Here is a 22,108-nt window from a genome sequence, read left to right on the forward strand (position 1 = left end):
TTTACCACCCAATTAGCTGGACTTGCTCCATTCCATACCTGGCAAAAATAAACATTTGAATTTTCTTTTTTTTAAGTAGGATTGTGTGAGGTACTTGTCTATAGTCTGGGTATTACCTAAAGTAGTGGTGCTTGGCAGGTCACCAGTTTAGAAAAATAGACTGGAGGAATTTAATAACTTGAATTTAATGGAAACTTAACATGCTGCTGTGACAGGGAGAGCAGAAAAAATGTTTTTTGGGGGGTATCCAAAGAACAGACACATGTAAAATCAGTGTAACTGTTCACTGTCTGTGGAATATTCGAGCCTTTCCTAACATCAGTCGTACAGTGTACAGGGTATAGTTTACAGCGTCTGAGCTGAAATTGTAAACAGTTCATGCTGTAAATGGTAGGCTTGCTCTAACTTTTCTTTTTATGTGTTAAGCAGGTAGTGTTTTGGAATTTTGCACTAATTGTAAGCACTGGCCCAACATAATTTTCAGTATACACTAGAGCAAAGACAAAGAACTAAAAACTAATCAGCATCATTCACTCCTCATTTCATCTCATAATGGACTGTCTGTCATCTTTGTAAGGCAATGCATATGTCTTTCTTCCTGGAGCAGAGATGAATGCTTAGACTTTTAGTATGCTTGTCTATTTGTGGACAGTAAATCTTTTTTCTCCTTTCTTTTCACTTTGTTTTTCTGTTGATGAGCTCTTAGTTGCAGCATTGTGTTTTCAAGCACAGTCAGAGGTTGAGCTAGACAAAATTCTTACACCACCACTGTTGCTCCTGTTAGAAAGACCTGAAGTTAAGAGCAGCAGCACTTGAACAGTAATAAATGAGTGATTTTGCAGATTAGAATTTAACATCTTGTACTTTGTAACACTAATTGACAAGTATGGGCCATTTTGAGCTGTTTAAAGTAGCCCACTCTTTAGAAATCCCCCGCTTTACACAGGTGTAATCAGTAATAAAGTCCTTTTTTTGTAAAAACATGCCAGCTGCATTCAAAACTGGCTGTCAGATATCAAATTAGATTGGTAGGTGAGGTCATAATATTTGAATGTAGATGCTATGTTCTGTACAGCTGCTAAAGTGAATGTCAACAAGCACTTGATTTTACTTGACATTAGTCACCATAATTACACACCTATATTACAATTTTAAGTTGAGGAAACTGCTGGAATTAATACATTTAAAATATTCCCTAAATGCAATATGAAAGAGTCATTTAATTGTATAACTCAGCAATGGATCAGACCTCCATTATCACTGAAAGGCAGACTGGCAATAGTGAAAATTGAACATTTCTGGAGTGCAGTTTAAGCTCTTTCTGAGATGATTTTCTTCTCATACCAAGAGTTGTTATTGCCTCTTTTGTTAAAATAAGAAACCACAGATTAGGTTAAATGTTAATTGAGAAATTCATCAGCCTCAGTGGATTACCTTTGTTTTAACAACAAATCCTATTGCAGTCTTTTAGTTTTACTCAGTACCAACACATAACAACTAAAGCACATACTGAGCTGTTGTTGTGTGGTCTGAGTACATACGGACACACCAAGTTTCAAGGCTATGGTGACACTACAGTATAGAGCAGTTGTTTCATAGGTACAAATGTTGTGTTTCAAGGCTACATAAGAAGAAAAAAGAAGGCAAAGAAAGTGACTGATGACCATGTATTTTCCCAATAACTCTACAAAAAGAAGTCTCTTGGCAACTGGATAAATTTCATTTTGAAATGTAAACTGAATGGAATCTTTTATCTAGAGAGAAATGATGAAACCCTCAAAGAACTGTATTGTTCATATAAAAGGCAGCAACACAAACAGCGTTTTATCTGAAGAAGAAACAGCCTCTACTGATTCTCTCTTCTCTTTTTTTCCCACTTCAGCAGCCAAATATAGAATACGTGATCTACATTTGCTTATGCAAAATGTGTGTCAAGCTTTGTTTATTGGGGTCTACACTTTCACCACTAAAGTGGACTTTTCCTGTTAATCACGGGTCTAGAGAAATATACTGCAATGTCTCGGTAGACTGCAGACTGACTGTGAAACATTAACAGGTCATCCGCATTTTCATCTGTTGGATAGATTCGAGACCTGCCTCTGGATTGTGTTTAACATTTCTTTTTAAAAACCTCAATTGTCTATTGTGTGTATTCTTGGAAACCCAATCAAATTCTGTATGCTGCTGACATCGTTAAGATGTCAAACGAGTTTTGCCTCTGTTGGTCATCTAGCATAAAAAACCCCTCCTGCGCTTGTGCTGTCGAGCCTAAAGGCAGCGTTAAGATTTGGCTCTACTTCCTGAGTCTCCCATGTGCATTCATCGACAAGGAAGAGGACGGATTGAAAACAAGCAAAATTTTATTAGAGCACTGAGAGAGTAGGAGAAGTAGGATAATGTATGGGCCAGCGATGCCTTTCTTCTGAGCTGTCAGGGCTTTATATGCTCTCCGTCACGGTGCTTTGCACTGCCTGATGACTTCATGGCCCTGAAATAGAGGTTTTCATCAGCAGAGACCTCCCTTGTCCACTAAACGATTAGACAGACAGTCATTTTGTTATGATTGCTGGGTATTGCTCTGTAATCAATTTTAATATTTGGCCTAAGCGATATGACGTGGTAGTCGGAGGTGTGTGACGTTACAAGGCTGCTTCCAACAAGATGTCCTCTCTCCTTATGTAATTTTTCTCTCTGTTTTAAATCAGGATAATTTCCCTGCGGGAAACCCAGAGCGTCTCCAAGATCTGAAATCTACTGTTGATCTGCTGACCAGCATCACGTTCTTCAGGATGAAGGTGTGTTTTTATGTGTGACAGTGAAGGGTGGATGGGCAGTGGACAAGCTGAGGGGTGAAAGGGGAACACAAGGATGTAATTGAAGAAAAAACTAAAAGAGACATAAAATTGCACTAAATGATAACGTAGCACTTTGCATACCTCTGATATACATTAGAATTTTCACTTTCTACTCCTTAAACCTTCCACTACTTAAAAACCAAACCATTTATTGCTACACAACCACATGAGTTGAGGCTAAAGCAGTGCAGTTGTGTTAAACTTCATTCATCAATAAACGCTATGGTTGTTTCCTCTACCTCCTTCAACCCCAAGAGTATGCTGACTTGTCTCCTGGTATATGAAAAGCACGGCTCCATCCGACGTTCTTTGTGGGAGTCGGGTTGTAGCGCTAGCGCACTGAGGCATAGCTAAGATGGCAGCTGCGAGCAAAGGAATGAAAACTGTCACTTTAGGTTACCAAAGCTTTCATTCTGTGCCATAGCCATGCTGAGCCTCACTGTGTATACAGTATGCACCGCTGCTCAAACAGTGGAGCCCCTGTGTTAGTATGTGATACACTGCACATGTACCTAAATGCTAGTTCACTTACATGTCAGTTACTATATATAGTACATAGAGTAGGTTGCCCTTTTTTGCACAAGTGATAAGGTGTTGATTAGGGTTGCTAGCATTATGTCTATGATCTGGATGATTTTCATGTTGAATGGACTGCTAACAAACCTAGGATGTTTGAATGTGAAGGCATAATCTTTAAACACTGTATGTATTTCTGTGTGTTTGCAGGTGCAAGAACTCCAGAGTCCACCAAGAGCCAGTATGGTGGTGAAGGACTGTGTCAAAGCCTGTCTAGACTCCACCTATAAATACATCTTTGATAATTGTCATGAGCTATACAACCAGCTCCTTGATCAGGTAACTGGCTTGTATCTCTTTTAATGACACTAAGGCCTGCACTTTTAAACTTAAACATTCCTAAACAACAAAATCAGATGCTTTGCGCAAAGTGAGAGAACGCACATGAGAACACTTCATGCTAGGTCTCAAGCTGTGTACTAGTAATCTTCAATGGCTTGCTAACTATACACTTGCTTACTTTTGAAGCTCCTCAGACATGTTATTGGCTAAAGTGAGCTTGTGATACAGTGAAAGAAAGATAGGTACCGTATTATTCGAACCATAAGGCGCACGGATTATAAGGTGCATGAAGCGAAACAAAACAGTCAGAGAAGTCAAACTTTACTCATCTCATTCTTCTTGCTTCCTCCACTTCCGTACTCTTGATTCATTAACGTTGAATTCTCTCGCAGCTCCTCTATTCCCATGTTGTTGCAGTATATTAATGACTAACCTCGTATTGTGGATGGATTATCTCAGTTGTTCTCCTGACTGAAGTTTGGTCCGTTTACAGCATCCTGCCATGCGATTGCATTTGTCCACAACCATCGGGAACCTTCACGTAACTTTTATCGAGTGGAAAAAAGTTAGCGTCCATCCTCCAGCTTCACTGTAGCTTTGTCTGTATTATTGTAGGGTCTCTACCTTACAATATAAAGCCGCACAGAGGCGACTGCTGTTGTGATTTGATATTAAGTTATATGTAAACAGCTAAAGTAAAGGTTGGGTACAGTAATGTAGTTATGCATGGATTGTTTAATTCAGAAAAGAAGAAAAAAAAGAGGGTCAGGTGGCTTAATCACAGCACGGTTCATGTGCAGGGCATCTGCAGACCTGTGCAGTTATATAACAGCAGTTTGTGTGTAGACCTGCTGCAGGAGAAACACTGGGGTCAGTGAACACTTTCCAATTTTCCTCCTTCCTAAACAGCAGTTTTAAAACACATTTGTTCACTAGTATTCTGGAATGGGATTTGCTTGCCACCTGTTCAGCTCTGTAATGTTTTATTTATTTTATTATGGTTGTGGTTACTTTGGCCTCCCTGGGCTTGAAAACTATAACCTCTCTGATGGTGGCCAATTCACAGGAGAAAAAAGACAATTTCTGCAAAAATGATGTGTTTTTATAGATGGTACACACAGGGTAATGACAAGTACTGTAATAAAAATTTAATGTGCCTATTGTTATCATAATGACTTTTTAATGTAATATTTTCCCAATTTCTTCATTTGACGAGTAAACACAGTCTGAGCAACAGCTCCTAAATGTTAATGAGAACAACTCACAGTTCATGCAGTCAGTCGTAATTTACAAACTAGCAACTCAACATCTGCTAATTAACTAGCAAGGCACACACCAATAACTAGATAACTGGTACTTAATTGAGTTTTACTGACATCAATGTGAAAAGTACTGTAGAAGCAATAGTAACAATAACATTTAACGTGGTTATTAATTCGGAATCATTTAATTTCAAGTTAAAAACTTTCTTTTAAAAACGTGGTCTGTCAAGTGTTGGCATCTATCTGACAGCACAGCTTTATCAGGTAAAACCTCCAGCCTATAATAAAGGTGACATCATGGTCTCCTTTTCAGCTTTATTTTGCTTTGTACTGATGTGTGACAATGGTGGAAAGTATATTCAATCCCGCATGGCTGGAAATCAATAGTCTATATATCCCCCACAGACATTTATCAGACAATAAAATGTACACAGTGTCTATTGCAGACTTTGTATAAAAGACTTCAGCCTTGAAAAGGAAGCGTGTAGGTGGAAAACAGCCGTATAAAGCACCCAACCGTCTGGAAGATCTTTCCTTATGTAAAAAAACAAAAAAAAAACAAAGTTTGTCAACTGTTTTGAAGATTTTTTTTCTCAGGTGTCGCCGCAGATAATATAGTACCACAAAAACAAGGTTCATTCTGAATGATGTTTTTTTTGTGTGAAACTATGATATCATACTACTATTCATATAAAATACTATGCAGTATTATTAGTACTATGAGCAGCATTTTTATATTGAGAACTGACAGATTCACCAGTTTACGTATTCAAAAAGTAGCTTCACCAAGTCCTGCATTATGTTTGGCTCTTCCAGACTCACTTCCGCGTGATAGTTTACTTGTGCTTTGGCCTCGCCTGAGTAAATAATCAGTCAACAGGCAGCTCCGCTGATTATTTTACGGTTTACTTCCCAGGGAGAATGGCCTTTACATCACAGAAGATAATGTCTTTTTAGGTCGTAATAGGGTGCAATCTGCTCAAAAGTTGAATAATAAGTTTCCTTTGTTTAAACAGCCTTAGGGGTTGTAAGCAATTACCAAACCGGTGAGATAGACACTTGGTGCTAATTACGTCTTCGTCCACCAGTTTCGCAGTAGACAGCCTCTCTATCAATGTTTCTTCGGTGGCAGAGAAAAAAAGGCATGCACTTCACCCCAAAGTAAACCTCACTGTGATTATAAATTATGTTCACATACACCAGGTAGCCTTTGGCCCAGCAGATAGAACACATCTCAGACCCCAATTCTCCAGTTGCTAACAGTGACTGAGTGTGGTGACACAAGAGCTGACACAGTGGCCAGGCAAGCAGAGAAATATCCCAGCCACAACGAGGAATCTTGCATAACACGACAACAAAGCTTTCTGCTTCTGCCTGGGTGTAAAATGACTCGGGGGAGGAGGGGCTGAGGGAATCTAGCTTAACTGTTTCTTAAATCCTGGCAGTAAAGGGAGGATTTTGAAAAGCAAGATGAAGGGGAATTGGAGGGAGGGCAAAGAAATCACAGAAAAGGTTTATCCACTATGGAGGAATGTGGAGCAGCAGTGATGGTGCACACACTAGAAATATCTGGTAACATGCGCATGCATCTTAAATAATGCACATATGTACGCACGCATGCACATGCCAATGCAAATGCTAATGCACAAGAAGACAAATGAACAGAAGCGGTTTGGTGTTGTATGGGGAGGAAAGGATTCAATGATTGTGTGCAACAGGAACAAAGGAGAAGCTACAGCACTCCGCCACTTATCTAGCAAGCCTCTCAAAGTGATTTGATAGGTAGCTACATTACCTTCATTATCACATATTTGCCAACAATACACAAAGGGGTATTTAAGAAAAAGATGCTTTTCGTTTTCAGAATCGGTGTCCTTAAATGTATTTTTCACCAACGCATTAGACACACAACCATTTCTCACTGTGCCTTAAAATGCGTGGAAGCAGTTTCAGTTCCACCCGCAGCTCGTTCTCTTGGGAATTTGATCACATTCTCTGGGAACATCCTTCAATCAGAGGCTCTGTAATTTGTGTCACATTGCGAGAATTGATGAGGAGCCAGTGGTATGCTAATGCTTATTTCTTCTGCATGGGAATTGCAGGAGCTAAACAATAAACATAAACCACTGGCTACCCCCTAGAGGAATTATACACGGCTATCAATATTTCTGCTATGCTCCCACTACCCCGTGCAGCAGAAGTAGAGAAACTGCACTGGACTCTTAGCTCACTGTCATATTGACTTCCTACTGAAACTGGGAGTCAAACCCATGGGTGCATAGTAAAAAAAATAAAAATAAGATAAAAATGACAGAAGTTTCTTAATCACATTTGACAATGGATTTGTTACAGTGGATTTTTGTACCTACTTGAAGTGAATACCAATAAACAAAGGGAATACACACAACATTTTAGCTTGCTGCATACCACATCAGATTTAGCAGGGATGACACAACCTTCAGTGTCCTTCGTATATGCATATACTTTTGCACACACAAATACACACACAGATAGGCTTTGCATAGCTAACTCACTACCTGCAGAGACATGTGTTTTATTATTCATGTTTCCAATTTAACAAAAATTTACCTTCCAATACATAGTGGCATGTCTCCCCAATGGTTCAGGCCTCTCACATTAAACCATTGCCTTTCTCATTGAAGTGAGCATCAGTATTCTACCAAAGTACAGATAGAGGCCAATAAGGATTGCTGATCTGTTTAAGGTAGCTTTGTTTGAACTCAGAAATTGCTTCTTTATCCAAATAAATTTGACTTAATGATTCATTTAACAAGTGCATCTGCCATTGTCATTGTTTGTCTTAATTTCTGATCACACTGACCGGCCTAGTTTCACTTCTCATTCATAGCCATCTTATATAGATCATGGTGTAAATGGAGTCTTTGTACAAATGAACACAGAACAGCATGTGCTCAGTTCAGTAACATCATTAATAGATCAACCAAAACAGCGTGATTCTGATTAATTTTTATGCTTTTTTTCTTACTGATTGGTTAATCATTAGTAAATCTTTGGTTATATTCATGTTTATCATAAATATAACCAATTATTATGTTCATAATTGTTTATTGAAAAATTGCAGTTGTTTAAAAAAATATTACGTATTATGTGCACCTGTAGACATTATTTGGATGGCCATTATGAAGTTGAACCTGTTGTTTATAATAATCGTTTTCAAAAGTGTAAAAGTAGACAGATGGAGTGGCATAAATAACAACACCAATCATCAGACCACAAAGCTGCAATTTGTTTCATTTTAAATTAGTTGCTTTTGATTTCACTCGTTTCATCCGCTAGGCTTAGTAAACAAAATATATTCTTTAGATTTGGAAAATATAGTGGTTGGGTTAAAATGAACATATTCACAACAATAACCCTGTATACTGAAAAATAAGGGTACTCGGCGTACTAAAAATGTGATACCAAGGAGTCCTGTGCAACCATACATATGTGAAGAAATAGGACTGAGACCAATCGCACTGTTGCCATGACAGATGTGTCACTACGTGGATGGATATAATCAGTACGATAGAAGCTTTCATTGAAGAAGTAATAGTCTAATCTTAGTGCGATTCTTCCCAAATGCAGTGTCAGTGGGACATACCAACACCATGTGACTTATATTTCTTTAAAAGGAGAAAATTCATTATTAGAAATAAGTTGATTATTGTAGGGAAGACTGTATTGAGGATTTATGGACTCATCACATGTTTCCAGAGCACTCCTTTTTGTGCTGCACCCCAAAGTCAATATGTAGAAGATTGTTAAATAATTCAACCTAAATTATTCAGCGACTAATCTGAACATTTTCATTTTTTAACAAAATTTTCTTTTCATCAGAAAGACATTTTTGCTTTAGTCATGCATGCAAGTTGTTGGAATGTGCATGGCTTCCTATCGGGAGTGCATGTCCACAGTACTGGGTTAGATTTTTCATTGTCATTGTTGTGCGTGGGTGTTTAATCGTTTGTGCGTACGATGCAGTTCTCTCAGTGTGTGTACGTTTTTGTCAAATGGAAAATCAGGAGTGTTTTGCTGTTTTCTTGCTGATTTTCTATAAAACCTGTTTATGATAAAGGGCACGACAGGGACAATTACTTGGTGACTAGAGATCAGTGTGGACGCACGCAGTGTGGTGTGAACAGATGGCAGAGTCAGTGAGAGGTTTGGATTCAACACCTTTCTCCCCAGTATAGCAAGAGATTTATGCAGTGGACTTTGACTCACATTTGCATGGACACACATTAGATATTGAAACTGAAAAGGTTGTTGTCCTTGATTTACCAACACACCTTGTTACTTATGGTTATAGCCATTGTAATTTTATCCTCCAGCTCCCAGAAACCTGTGGGTGGAAGAAACTCAGTGTGGAGACATGCTGTCTGAAACACAGTGCAATAATGTCACTGTGTGCAGTGAAGCCAGAAAAAACTCAGAAATGTGTGTTTATTATAATTAGTTCAGTTAATAATCTACCTCTCGTGGGATAAGCCAATGCAGTCTTATTTCATGCTGAACACAGAGCACACTTATTTATTTATTATTATTATTATTATCATCATTATTTTTTGCATAACATGAGCACAGAGTAAAAAGATTTGGTTACCCTGCTGAGCACTTTGGGATGCCTGCCACTCTTCATTTAACAACTCTCATGCTATTACCCACTGTAAAATGTAAAACTCATTTACAATCAGAAAAACACCTTAATTTACCGTGTCTTTGTTTGGATCTAAGACAAATACACTGCATGTCTCACAGCCATCTTCTTTGTTGCCTAGCAGCAAAACTTCACTTTACATTAGGAGAACAGCAATGAAACAGATTTAGTAACTTTTTTTTTTTTTTTTGAGAAAAAGAGCATATACTAGTCGTGTTAGGTTCCCATTCATTATCAAAGCTGTTCACTGCTGATGCTGAAAAGAGAACATATAAATAGAACATTAGGTCATTATAAAGTAAAAAGAGGTTTTTTTGTGTTTTGTCTTGTTGAAATTTCATTATAAAAATGCTTCAGCCTCTACCTCAACTTTCAATTTTTCCTTTAGAGCCGGAAGCAAGACCTTCCCAGGGAGGAACAGGGTCCATCGATAAAAAACCTGGACTTCTGGCCAAAACTCATCACTCTGATGGTCTCTGTGATTGATGAAGACCGGACAGCTTACACCCCTGTCATTAACCAGTATGTATCTCTTTACTTGACAATATATGCATTTTCATTTCCTTGCATATACACCGATGAGCCTTATATTTTATGATTCTAACCATAACATGCGATAAAGGGCCATCCTGAAAAATGCATGTTGTGACAAATAAACTTTCACATAGTGAGGTTTACAGTTTTTCTATTCTTTATGTTGTGGCAAGATGTGCTACTTTTTGAGATCTCTTCCCCACATTTTTTCGAAATGTTTTCTCGATTCATTAGGTCTGGACGCAGTTATCCCTGGGTGTGGCTAGGAAAATTATACTTAGCTCTCCAAACAAAAAGGTTAATGTCAGTTAATTTATTAATAAATTAAACAATATTTTGAACACTGCATTTTCTAATTGCTCAGGTTGTCTTTGTGTAAAAATAAGCAATTTAATATAATATTTTACATGTATTTTATTATTATTTATATAATAACATATAGAAGAAGAAGAAATCAGAAAGGGGCAAATTAGTTTTTTCTTGGCACGCTGAAGAAATGCAGGGTGACTCAAAACTACACAATACTACAGTACTGTAGTTTATAAAATAAACAAATTTCATGACCTAAAGGAAAGAGAGTGTCATTTGCCTTTAAAGAAAATAAGATTAAATATATTTCCATCTTTCTGCCTCGCTCATACATATCTGCTCAAATGCCTCCCACTTTTTGTTTTCTCCTTCTTCTTGCTGATTTACGATGCTTATTAAGACTCTGTTTATGCCCTGAGCTTTCTCTCCTACACTGTCTAATGATAGATTTGCAATATTCATGCCTAATGCCTCCACATTCCCCTGGTCAACTTCCAGAGTGACAGCAACTCAGATGCTTTTTCATGATAAATCCAGGAGGGGACTTGTTGCCTTTAAATAGGAGCCGCTGCAGCCATAGGGAGAAAAATGTTAGTCTGTCGCACTGTGTTGAGAATATTTACATGATGAAACTAGCCTTGAAAATTTCACGCATTTAAACTAATTTAAAAGAATACATTTTATGATTGGGGGGAAACGTGGATGCTGCAGTTGTTTTTAAAAGCATAAGCATAGCAATATCCCCAGAAACACCTCATGCATAAACCATTTATTTCACCAAATAGAAGTAAGACTGTGGCAGAACATATTATGCTCATCTTCACCACAGAGGGTTTCATTATCTGGCCTACCTACAGTACACCATCTGGTTGCATGACAAGGCTGAGGAATAACTGAGATGGAAACAAAGATTCTTAGAGTGATAGAGATGAAAGTGCAATTGTTTCAGGGATTCTGTTCACTTTTCTTCTTCGCTGGGTGCAATGAATCAGCCTTTTGGACTTGGCTCCTTACCTCAATAAAAAGACCTGAGGTTGGGAAAAGGAGAACAGCAGAGTTTTTGTGTATGTGAGTAAGTGCACTTCAGCATTGCTTCTCTGCAGGAGTGTCCCAGCTGAGCAGATGATTACTGCTCCAATAGAAATTGTCGGACAAATGAGTTTGTTGTTAGAAACAAGGCGGCCTGGAGCAAAAGTAAAACATTTCCAGATAAATTGACCTTTCTCAAACCAAGGCTCCGCCATCTATAAATGTCCTCCCTTCACTGTCTGAAGATACAGATAATTAAACCATTGACATCTCACGTTCAAGCTTTGACTGAAAATCTATAGGCATTCAAAATAGAAGATTACTTCCCAAATGCGTTGCCACCTTCATTCTCTCTCTTTCACTTTGTCATTTCCTTCTGCACTTTTTCTCATCTTTAAGGCACGCACATACAACTCATTTCCGCCCCAATTCAACTAGGTTTGGAAATAGCGGGGGATTATTAGATTATGAGATGTCTTCTACCACATCTGTTAAGTCATTCGTTAGAGACCTGGGATGGCCAGACCAGCCACTCAAGCGTGTCATTGTACGCATATGAGTCTGATTGAAATCCGTTTGAATTTCAACAGGTTCCCGCAGGAGCTGAATGCGGGCAAGATCAGCGCTGAAATCATGTGGAGTCTCTTTGCCCTAGATATGAAGTATGCAATGGAAGGTCAGTGCTCATCAGATAATTTTGCATGAGGGCATGCGTACATAAGTGACCGAGTGGAAGATTAAGACAAATGATATGAACTGACTGAGTCTTGGTGAAGAACAATAACTGACCTTTGTGTTGCTTTCAGCAGTCAAAAGTTCAGAGTGTTACTGTGTTTTATGCCTGTCTATGTAAGTGCTGTTTATCGGTTGGTGTCTCACTGTTTATCACCTGTGCGTGGCTGTGGTCAGCGCTACTGCCTATCTAGATTATGCTTGCTTTCTTTCATTCTATTGATCACTGTAGTGAAACTGGAACTTCTTTTAATCAAGATAAGCATTTGATCAATTGCACAATCAAAGACAAGTGAGATGCTCAGGTTTTGTGTCTCTTTATTTAATTACCTCCGTCGTTCAGTCGCCGCCTTAAAAAAACAAAAAAAAGTATTTATGATGCCCCAGTGTTACTGCAGTTTGCAACATTTGGAGTAAGAGTCCCTGGCTAATGGCAAATTTCAGTAAGCAGTAGTAAGTTCGAGGCCCACTTTTAGCGCCCTAGGCAAGATTATAATTAGGTGATGTTACTGCTGTAATGCCACATGAGTAAATATGAGCAACTTTCTGCTCGAGGTAGAACTATCGCAGTATGTAAAACCCAAGCATGTAAAATTGGAGTAACTGGCCAACATTTAAATCAATATGAAAATGTTTGTATTTGCTTACACGCAGCATCAGTGACATCTTAATGTCAGATTTAGGATCATTGTTTCTCAATACTGAATTCTACATCACAGAAACTCTTGACACAACTGTGCACATACAATATTAACTGTAATATAAGTGAATGCCGTAGGGACAATATTGACCTGTTTGGAGGGAAAGTCAGTACCCTGGTTAGTCATACCTGCTCACCAGTATCAGCAACCGAATCTCTAGTTTAAAAATCATTTTGAAAAAGTCAGGTTATGCAGGAATCAGTGTATGTTTCGAGTCTATGGTGTTAGTATCAGCTGTTACTGCACTGTGAGGCAAACATTTTTTTAACAATGTGTGAGGCACATTGATCTATAGTGCCAGACCTTTTCATGAGGAATAGGAACAATGACAGAATATTTCTTCATCCTCTTTGGCACACCATTGGTGAGGGTATCTAGCTGGCATTTGCCAAAAACTGGCCCTAAAGAGGTTGGTATTTTCACTGTGCCTTTGACCAAGGCACTGGCTTTAGTCCCTAGGCACTGCAGAGTGGCAATGCATTACTTCTAAGATGGGTTAAATTCAGAAATTAAGTTTCCCTTGGGATAAAAGGATGTCTTATATCTTACTGATTGTAAGTCAAACAGTTTAAAATATTTAAAGATACAGAGCATGCAAGTGTGTGCTGGAGTTTTTTCTAACGTATTCTTTCTACTTATTATTACTACTTATTATTATGATTATTTTAATCAAAATGCAGATCACGAGACGCTGCCACAGTTGCCGATTTTAAGAAATAAAAAAGTATGCTTTTTTGTCCTCTTTATTCACCTAACTTGAGTGCACCTAACTTAGAAGAAAAATTAAAAACACAATGGTGAATCAACAGGTCTTTTTTTCACTTTTACATTGTTACTAACATTTATTCACTTGACCCATATGCTCAAGAGGCAAAATAAAGTCTTTCACTACAATCACTTGCATGATTGATGTGAATAGCACTCAGAGAAAAGTGCTGGACACCTGTGAGATTTGACTGTGTTTCCTCTGTTACATTTGCATAGTCATTTTGTTTACTGGACATGTATCTTTAGCTAATAAGACTGTGTTGATAATTTTAGTACATCTTGGTGAACTGGATTCTGACGTGCTGTAGATTCTGTCTTTCTTGGGTGTCATGATGTCATGATGTTGGATGATTGACATTAACAACCACTGCGTTGTTTTTCTTGGTCTCCATGCATTCATTGTACTGCAGTTTGTGATGTTCTTTCGGGCAATAGAGCAACTTAGTTATCCTTTCAGCACTTTCCGCATGACTTCTTGGTTTAAAAACAATTGCCCTAAGTATATCCAAACTATTTCCAAACACGGATGGATGAACTTTACCATCTGCTGTGCCAAATATTTGATTCTTGTTGTCTATATAATGTAGTGTTGCTTGCTCTCAATGACTAGTCCAGGAAACCTCAAGCTCAAGCTCAAGCTGTGTGCTACAAGGAACAGCTTGCAGCACCATCATTCAGTCTTGTTGTCAGGTAGAGATTAAGAGAGAGGTTGATTTGCTTTCGCTTTGCTCTCTAGCATGCATGTTCAATATTGCACAATCATGTTCATTTCTGGGAATCCAAAATCATGATCAATATTAAATTTCAAGTAATTCTGCATCTCTATTTTTTACAGCATGTCCTTGTTTTGGCCAAATAAACACTGTATTTAACTTATTATATTACACAATAAACTGGAAGGTGTTGGAAAAAGGGCCACCAGACTGACATGCACTGTAAAGGTATGAAAAATGACATTTTGCAGTTTCATGAGATTATTTATTAACTGTAATTGTGGACGAACCAAAAAGAGTGTAAACTGTTGCAGCTGTGTAGTACTGCAAAATGAAACTAGTATTTGTTTTTCTGTATGCTTCGGTGGTTTAATATAGATTTTGCAATACAAGTTAAGTCTTTTTTTTCCCAGAGAGTTGCAGTGATCAGGTCATAAATCTCTGATATATTCTACCAGTACGAAAACAGATGTTCCCTGTTTTATGTGGGTTTTGTCTTTAATTCCTGCCCACGCGTTTTCTAGCTCTCCTCCCAAAAGGCAGTAAATGCCACCTGGAGGCTGGTTTTTGAGGTTGGTGGCTTCTGGATCAATCCCCACAGGATATATGGTGGGAGGCGGAATACAGAAAGGCGTTAATGAAGAGTGGGGCTGTGAACAAGTGTTAAGATAGTTTCGTGTCAGTGTGTTTGCACATAAGGACTCAGCAGGGTGTCACCCTTGGTTCTGAGTTTTTGTGGATTTCTGCTCTGAAGTCTAACTTAGATAAAGTTTGCCAAAGTCACGTCTCTGAAAAGCAATGAATGTTTTTGAGCTTTTTTTTTTCACACAGAAATCATGCTCCCCCAACAGATGCTACTCTTAAGTTTACCAAATTCATCTTACTTATCTAATCACTTCATGTCATTCAACTCATTATTTCTATGAACAAAATGATTGTTTGTGACTATGTAGGACACAGCTTATCTGATTTGATTTATTTGATTTATGCATACTTGATTTAGGCAGAGAAGATAAAATGTCCATTGAAAACCATTTGATAAAATGATATCAAATGGTTTGCACCTCATATTAATATACAAATATTATGAGATTCTCTTTATCGACTGCGACCCTGATTTATCATTTACATTGATGTTGCAGTGGGTTGTTTTTTTTAAACATGCATATTTTGCCTGGTCCAAGCTGAACATCTGAGCCACATCTGTGCTGAATTAAATATGACAGAAGACATATTTGTTACTTTGATGAAGGCAAGCAGGCTGGGTGATGTGATTGAGGTTTAAACACTAGAAATGCTCTTCAGACTGTGCTGAAGACGCAAAGCTCAGGAGCACCAAAGAGCTTATTGACAATTCATTCTCATCTACTCAGCATATACCTGCTGCTTCCTCTGTACTAAGCCTTCTTAAGTTGCTATAGCAACCAGGTGTCATGGTGAAGACACTGCAAACTGCAGTATTTCTTACACACACACACACACACACACACACACACACACACACACACACACACACACACACACACACAAACGAAGCATATACTGTATATTCTACATGTGACATATTGAGAGGGTTGTAGTTTTGATATTTTTTTTTGTCAGGTAAGGCTACAGAATTCATGTCAATGTCCATTTTATATTTAATATACTGTGACAGGTGCAGCGTGTGTGTGTGTGTGTGTGTGTGGGGGGGTGAGTGTGTGTGGGGGGGTTTCTATGGTGAGGTTAAAGAGCACAGAGTACAAAGATTTCAGGGTTATGTGAACTGAGACTTTCATAAACACACAAATTTATACTTTAATCATATTTTTTTAATTCAAATTTCCACAGTAACTTTAGTAGTGGTATTTACTCATAACATATATAGGTGTCAGTAAATGCTGAGTAGCCTCTATCACATACGTATACTTTCATAAGTACGTCATACTTATGAAAGCATCACATACTTGTATAGCCTCAGACTTCCTCCACCCTCTGTCTTATATAGGATGTTGCTACTTCCTGTGCCCTGAAGTAAGAAAACAATTTGAAAGTTATTCTTTATTTCATCATTTGGCAATGCAGAACTTCTTGAACCTGTTTATCTGTTTGTACTTGAAGTACATTCAATTTGAATATTTTTCACACAATCCAGCTTGGTGGCGTGTTGTACTGTTACTGTACCTGTGCAGGATTTAGTTCTACAATACCTAACTTAAGAAAATTGAAAACTGTAACAATAAACAGCAAATGTACTTTAAACATGAAAAAGATAAGAAAATATCATTTTCATTAGTGTACATTAAAGGTCAAAATAATGTATAATTATTATATTTGTTCTTCTTAGATATTAAACCAATAACTTAAAGAGAGTCAATAAAATTCTATAATATATAAAAACATCTCGTGTGTTTACACTTCCTTGATAATATATGTATTTAAGCAAATCAATAATGCAACAGAGACAGTGAGAGCAGTTGGGGCTTTGTGTTTGTATGTGAGGATATCTGAGTCAGGGCAGCTGGGCATGTGACCACCTGGGGTGTTACTGACTGCTGTCACAGCAGGTTTGGGCAGCATGTGTGTTTGTGTGTGCGTGCTCGATTTGCCCAGTGGAGTCAGTGTTACAAAAAGAGACGAGCATCACGGATGCACTCAGTCACACATACCCTCTTTCTCGCTCCTTGAGCCTGAACCCTTTTCCCCTACTTTGCCTCCTCGTGTCTCTTCTTGTCATTACATCACTGCATACCCACAGCGACACATGCCAGGAGGAGGAAATGACTGTCATGTTCCTCAAAGGAGCACTTTGTATGAATTATTGCTCACTTTTTTGTTGGATCGGCTAGTAGTTGGAGCTCTGGGTTTGGATTGGTGTAGAGAGGTTAGTAGTTAAATGAGGGAGCATTTTACAGCTCATAAACCACATAATGGTGTAGCAGAAGCACACACACCCAAAATCATGCGAGATGCTTTACTACTTTACTGATTGTAAAACAGTACAAAACTTGGAAAGTTTGCATACACTTTTAAGCTACATCTTAAAGGGTTTGCATGTAAACTTGCGAAACATTTTCTTGGGAATAATAAAATGAAATATATTCACTATATTAGGAACATCTTGCTGGTGTCAGCTTGGACCCCCTTTTGGTCTTCATTCACACACAGACTAGACAATGATTTCATGACATGCTGCAGTGATATATAAACATGTGGTGAGTGAAAACTCACAAAGTTCTCAGTGCATCACGTGAGTTCTTGCAACAGTTTGAGCCTATAGCAGTATACCTAGGGAATGTTTTAGGGTCACCTGATCCAGCCTGCTATAAGCTTTATCAAAAAAGAAAGCCTTACGCCTCATATTAAAGATAGACAAGGTGTCTGTCTCCTGAATCCAAACTGGGTGCTGATTCCACAGGAGAGGGCCCTGGTGTCTGGAAGAACTGCCGGCCATTGTGATATTAGAAACTCTAGAAACCACAAGTAAGCCTGCAGTCTGAGAGTGAAGTGCTGTTTTGCCATAGTATGATATTATGAGGTCTTTAAGGGATAATGGGGCGTGATTATTCCCATGCATATTTTGACTTATTTTCAAAACTTTGTGTGTGAGTAGAAGAATTTAAAATTCAGTTCTGGATTTACCAGGGAGCTAATGAAGAGAAGCTAATATGGGAGAAATACGGTCTATCTTTCTAGTCCTTGATAGTAACATTTTGGATCAACTGGAGGCTTTTTAGGGACCTTTAATAGCAATGATAATGATCAGTAACAATAGCTACAGTTTAGTGACTGTGGTCATAAATGGATATTGAGTATTGTTGCTAGAAATGGTCAGCAACAATACTCAAGCTACAATGTTTATACTTTGTGTGCAACGGGTACTCTGGGGTCCAAAGTGTACCAAAAAAATATTCTCGACACCATTACACCAACCAGCAGCAGTCTGAACTGTTGATATCTGGCAGGATGGATCCATGCTTTCACATTCTTTACACCAAATTGTTACCCTACCATCGCAATGTTGCAGCAGCAATCGATGCTCGGCAGACCTGTCAGCATTTTTCTAGTTTCAGTTCCAGTTTCCTATTTTGATCAGCCTGTGTGAATTGCAGGCTCAATTTCTTTCTTTTTTTTTATAGCACCCAATGTAGTCTGGTATCCATCCTTTTTAAGGTTTCATGCATCATGTTCAGAGATGTTCTTCCACAAATCTTGGTTGTACGAGTGGTTATCTGAGTTATTGCAGTGTTCCTATCAGCTCAAAGCAGTCTAGCCATTTTTCTTTTATCTTTGGAATCAACAAGGCATTTTCTGAGTAGTAAACTGGCACTCAGTGGATATTTTCTCTTTTTTAAACAATTCTCTGCAAACCCTAAAGATGATTATGCAAAACTGCAATAGAACAGCAATTTCTGAAATACTCAAACCAGCCCACCTGGCGCCAACAGCCATGCCAAGTTTAAAGTCCCTTAAATCACCTTTCTGCTTCATCACTCCATTTCACAGTCATGACTAAATATGTTAAATATCACAATATTGGTCACAATTCATGGTATGGCATGGTAAGAAAAGTCCTCTTAAAGTTTCACATTCATTGTGTAAGAATACTATTCAGGAAGTTTTTTACATTTTGCTATGTCCAATACCACCTACAGTGCTATTTGAAAGTTGCATGTGTAATAGCAGAAACTGTAGACAAGTGACCAAATTGGTCCTGTAGGTCTATTTTAAGCTGCATACATATGTGTATGAACACATGCACTGTTCCTGCATGTACCGTGTTTTGATGAGGTGGTAGAGAAGAGGTGATTTCTTTGAGCCAATTCAGGTTTCTGCTCAGCTGTCTCATTCAGACAAATGGAAGTATATCAGAGTAACCTGTTTATATAAGAAGGCCCATAAAACTGGCAGGGTGGATGACAGAGACACCCTGAAGGAGGTGGGCCGGAATATCCTGCTTCATTGGTCTATCTATCTGTGTCTGTATGCGTGTGTGTGTCCTTGTGTGCGTATGCGTGCGTATGTGCATGCATGTGTGCAGACAAATGTGCAGGCACTTTCGCACATTTGTACACGCGCTCAGTTGTGCAAGTAAGTAAGAAGGAATGAATGAGAATATAAAGAGAATATTTGTGTCTTTGTGACTCTGTGCACAGATGTGCATGCACATTACTTAATGAAGTCTTTGATGCATCCTCTGCTTCCTGCTTGGAGGCCCTTGGTGCCAGTGCTGGTGCAGAAATGGATGCTGCTAATTTTAGCATCACTGTGAGAATCTCTGAATGTGTGAGAGGAGAGGGAAAGGGCGCTTCAGAGAGGTAGGAGGGATAACAAAAACAGAGTGGATAAAATAAGAGACAGAAAAGATGTGGGAGCATATCGAGTGTGAATGACTGTGACTTTAGCTGAATGTATTCCCGCAATCCCTGATAACTTACTAATAAACTTGTAAAATTGTGCTGTGTAGTTAGAAACTGAGCTTTTAGAAGCATATCAATCATTATTATAATTTGCCATGTTGTTGTGTAGTTTGTTGATTTCTTAAAAAACCTTAAAAAAACATCCAACAGGGAGCATGCAGACTGGTCACTGAAGCTAAACAGAAGCAAATAAGGAAGAGAATAAAAATAGTGCTTCATTACAGCAACAACGGATTTATTTCTAGACTTTCAGACTGTGATGAAGTTTAAGGCACACGTTTTATATGCGCTGTATAGCTGTTTAATGACGGTGGTTCCCAGGGCATGCCGTTGAAGATCTAGTGCCTCTGCAGCCCATTAACTCACCTTCAGCCTGTTGGAGCAGCTTTGCTCCATAAAAGAGTTAAATTGAACTTCAGTTAATGTACAGTACGGTTTTGGTTTCTATAACAAGGTGGTGTTTACAGGGCTGAGGCGTGCCCGATGTTTTTTAAACTATTCATTTCATTTTTTTTGGCATAAGACTGGAACCTCAGTTCAGATCTCTTAGTACATCATCTGACAGCTAATGTCTTTTTATATTCATTGACTTTATAAAGCACTGAAGAGCAGCTTTTTCATACATGGAGGTCTCATAAATGCTTAATAAAGCCTCCATTAAATGTAATGCCTTCTGTCAGTCCAGTTCAATAATAATGTTTTATATTTCCTCTCTTAAGGAGCTGCTGTATAATGTGCAATGTTATTGTATTTGTTTTAATAAAATGGATAACATAAATCCGTACTTAATATCCACAAAGATATAGATTTAACATAAGACCACAAATGCCGCACTACGTGTTGCAGTGGTGATTCATTATCCTGAACCAGAGTGGAGCCTTAACATTAGTTCACCTCAGGTTTGGCTGTGTCTCAGTTCATTATATTTCTGTTTGAGTCTCATCAACATGGGTTGGTGCCTCTGTGGACTCTTGTGTTTTAGCCGAGCTGTGTCAGTAGACCCCTGTGATAAAGCTACGGAGGCCCTTTGACTGAACTGGGTCAGAAGCCAAGATGAAGGAATTGTGCCACAGAGAAAAGTACGCTGCCTTTGGCTGCCATTTTGCTCCTCTGGGCTTTTGTCTTGAGCACATCCGTCTAACCTTGCACTCTTACAGATATAGTCGCTGAATGGTAATTGTACAATGCAAAAGCTGCGGTAAACTGCTACACTTCATAATATCCACTGTATTAAATCAATGAGGCAGAGAGTAAGGCAGTCTCTTGTGAGTTTGTCTGTCCCTGTGGGCTGCGTCACACAAGATGACATCCTCGCCAGGGACCTTGAGCCTACTGCTCCCTCAGGACAGCCCACACTGTTTACCACCAGCAGGGGAAAATGACACAGATCCAAATACACATACAACAGTGTATGAGTGCACAAAATGATATACTACACACATTTACATGCATATTTACAGCATTTATTTAAAAAGCTAGATGAGACAATGAGACCACGCTCAAGTTCACTTAATACTTTTGTTAATAAATGTGAGAAAGCATTGGTGTAAATCTTCTTTGTGAATGAGATTGTGGAAAGAGGACACTTGGTAAGGTTGGTGAGGGAGCTTAGTCATGCAGAGACAAAAGTTGCTTCTAATGGAAGTGTGTGGACTGTTTTTTCCTAATGCATCCTATTTGGGACTAGCACCTGCATCTGTGTTTTGGACCGTGAAAACACATAGACGCCTGCCAGGCCAATCAGCTGAAGAGTGAAGGTCTTCATACAAGCTGTAATGGACAACATCCACCAGTACTAAAAAGAACTTTAGGTCTCATTTATTGAGCACCTCAGTGCCTTACTGAGTTTCATTCACTGGCATTTTTTTTTACCATTAACTTCATTAATTTAGTGAAAAATGCCTTAGGTGAAGTGTCCAATCGATCATATGCAATCATAAGGCTTTCTGATCTCATTGGGCTGTCACTTTACCTTGTGTTACCTCATTTGCATACAGCTACTTTATTGCTGTGGCCCTCTGCAAAGTTTTGCATCATTCATGAAAATCTGGAACAGAAACAAAACACATTAGCACCACATTATTGCCACAGTATTTATGATCAAGTGTACTTAAGCATATAGCTCACATCGAAGCATGAACAGCCATGGTACAATTAAATACTTATATAGTTTTTAATATGTCAGTGCAGTGACACCACGAGGCCTTGTGAAGCTGGATTTGCATAAGTAATCATATCAGCATAACAATAAATTTGAATCAACTTAC

At 38.5% G+C, this 22,108-nt stretch overlaps 1 protein-coding gene across 3 annotated transcripts in view; it reads left to right on the forward strand.

The window, feature by feature from the left end:
- Nucleotides 1-22,108, forward strand: part of unc13c (unc-13 homolog C (C. elegans)) — a 114,889-nt gene that overhangs the window by 61,161 nt on the left and 31,620 nt on the right. For all 3 annotated transcript variants that reach the window (XM_005748893.1, XM_005748894.1, XM_005748895.1), the window contains 4 exons: nucleotides 2,706-2,795; nucleotides 3,582-3,710; nucleotides 10,045-10,178; nucleotides 12,119-12,204. In XM_005748893.1, the coding sequence (XP_005748950.1) occupies nucleotides 2,706-2,795; nucleotides 3,582-3,710; nucleotides 10,045-10,178; nucleotides 12,119-12,204 (439 nt within the window). The remainder of the gene's footprint in view (nucleotides 1-2,705; nucleotides 2,796-3,581; nucleotides 3,711-10,044; nucleotides 10,179-12,118; nucleotides 12,205-22,108) is intronic.

Source organism: Pundamilia nyererei, unplaced genomic scaffold (genome assembly GCF_000239375.1).
Source record: "Pundamilia nyererei isolate P.nyererei 1_Seehausen unplaced genomic scaffold, PunNye1.0 scaffold00233, whole genome shotgun sequence".
In the NCBI taxonomy this organism is placed as follows: domain Eukaryota; kingdom Metazoa; phylum Chordata; class Actinopteri; order Cichliformes; family Cichlidae; genus Pundamilia; species Pundamilia nyererei.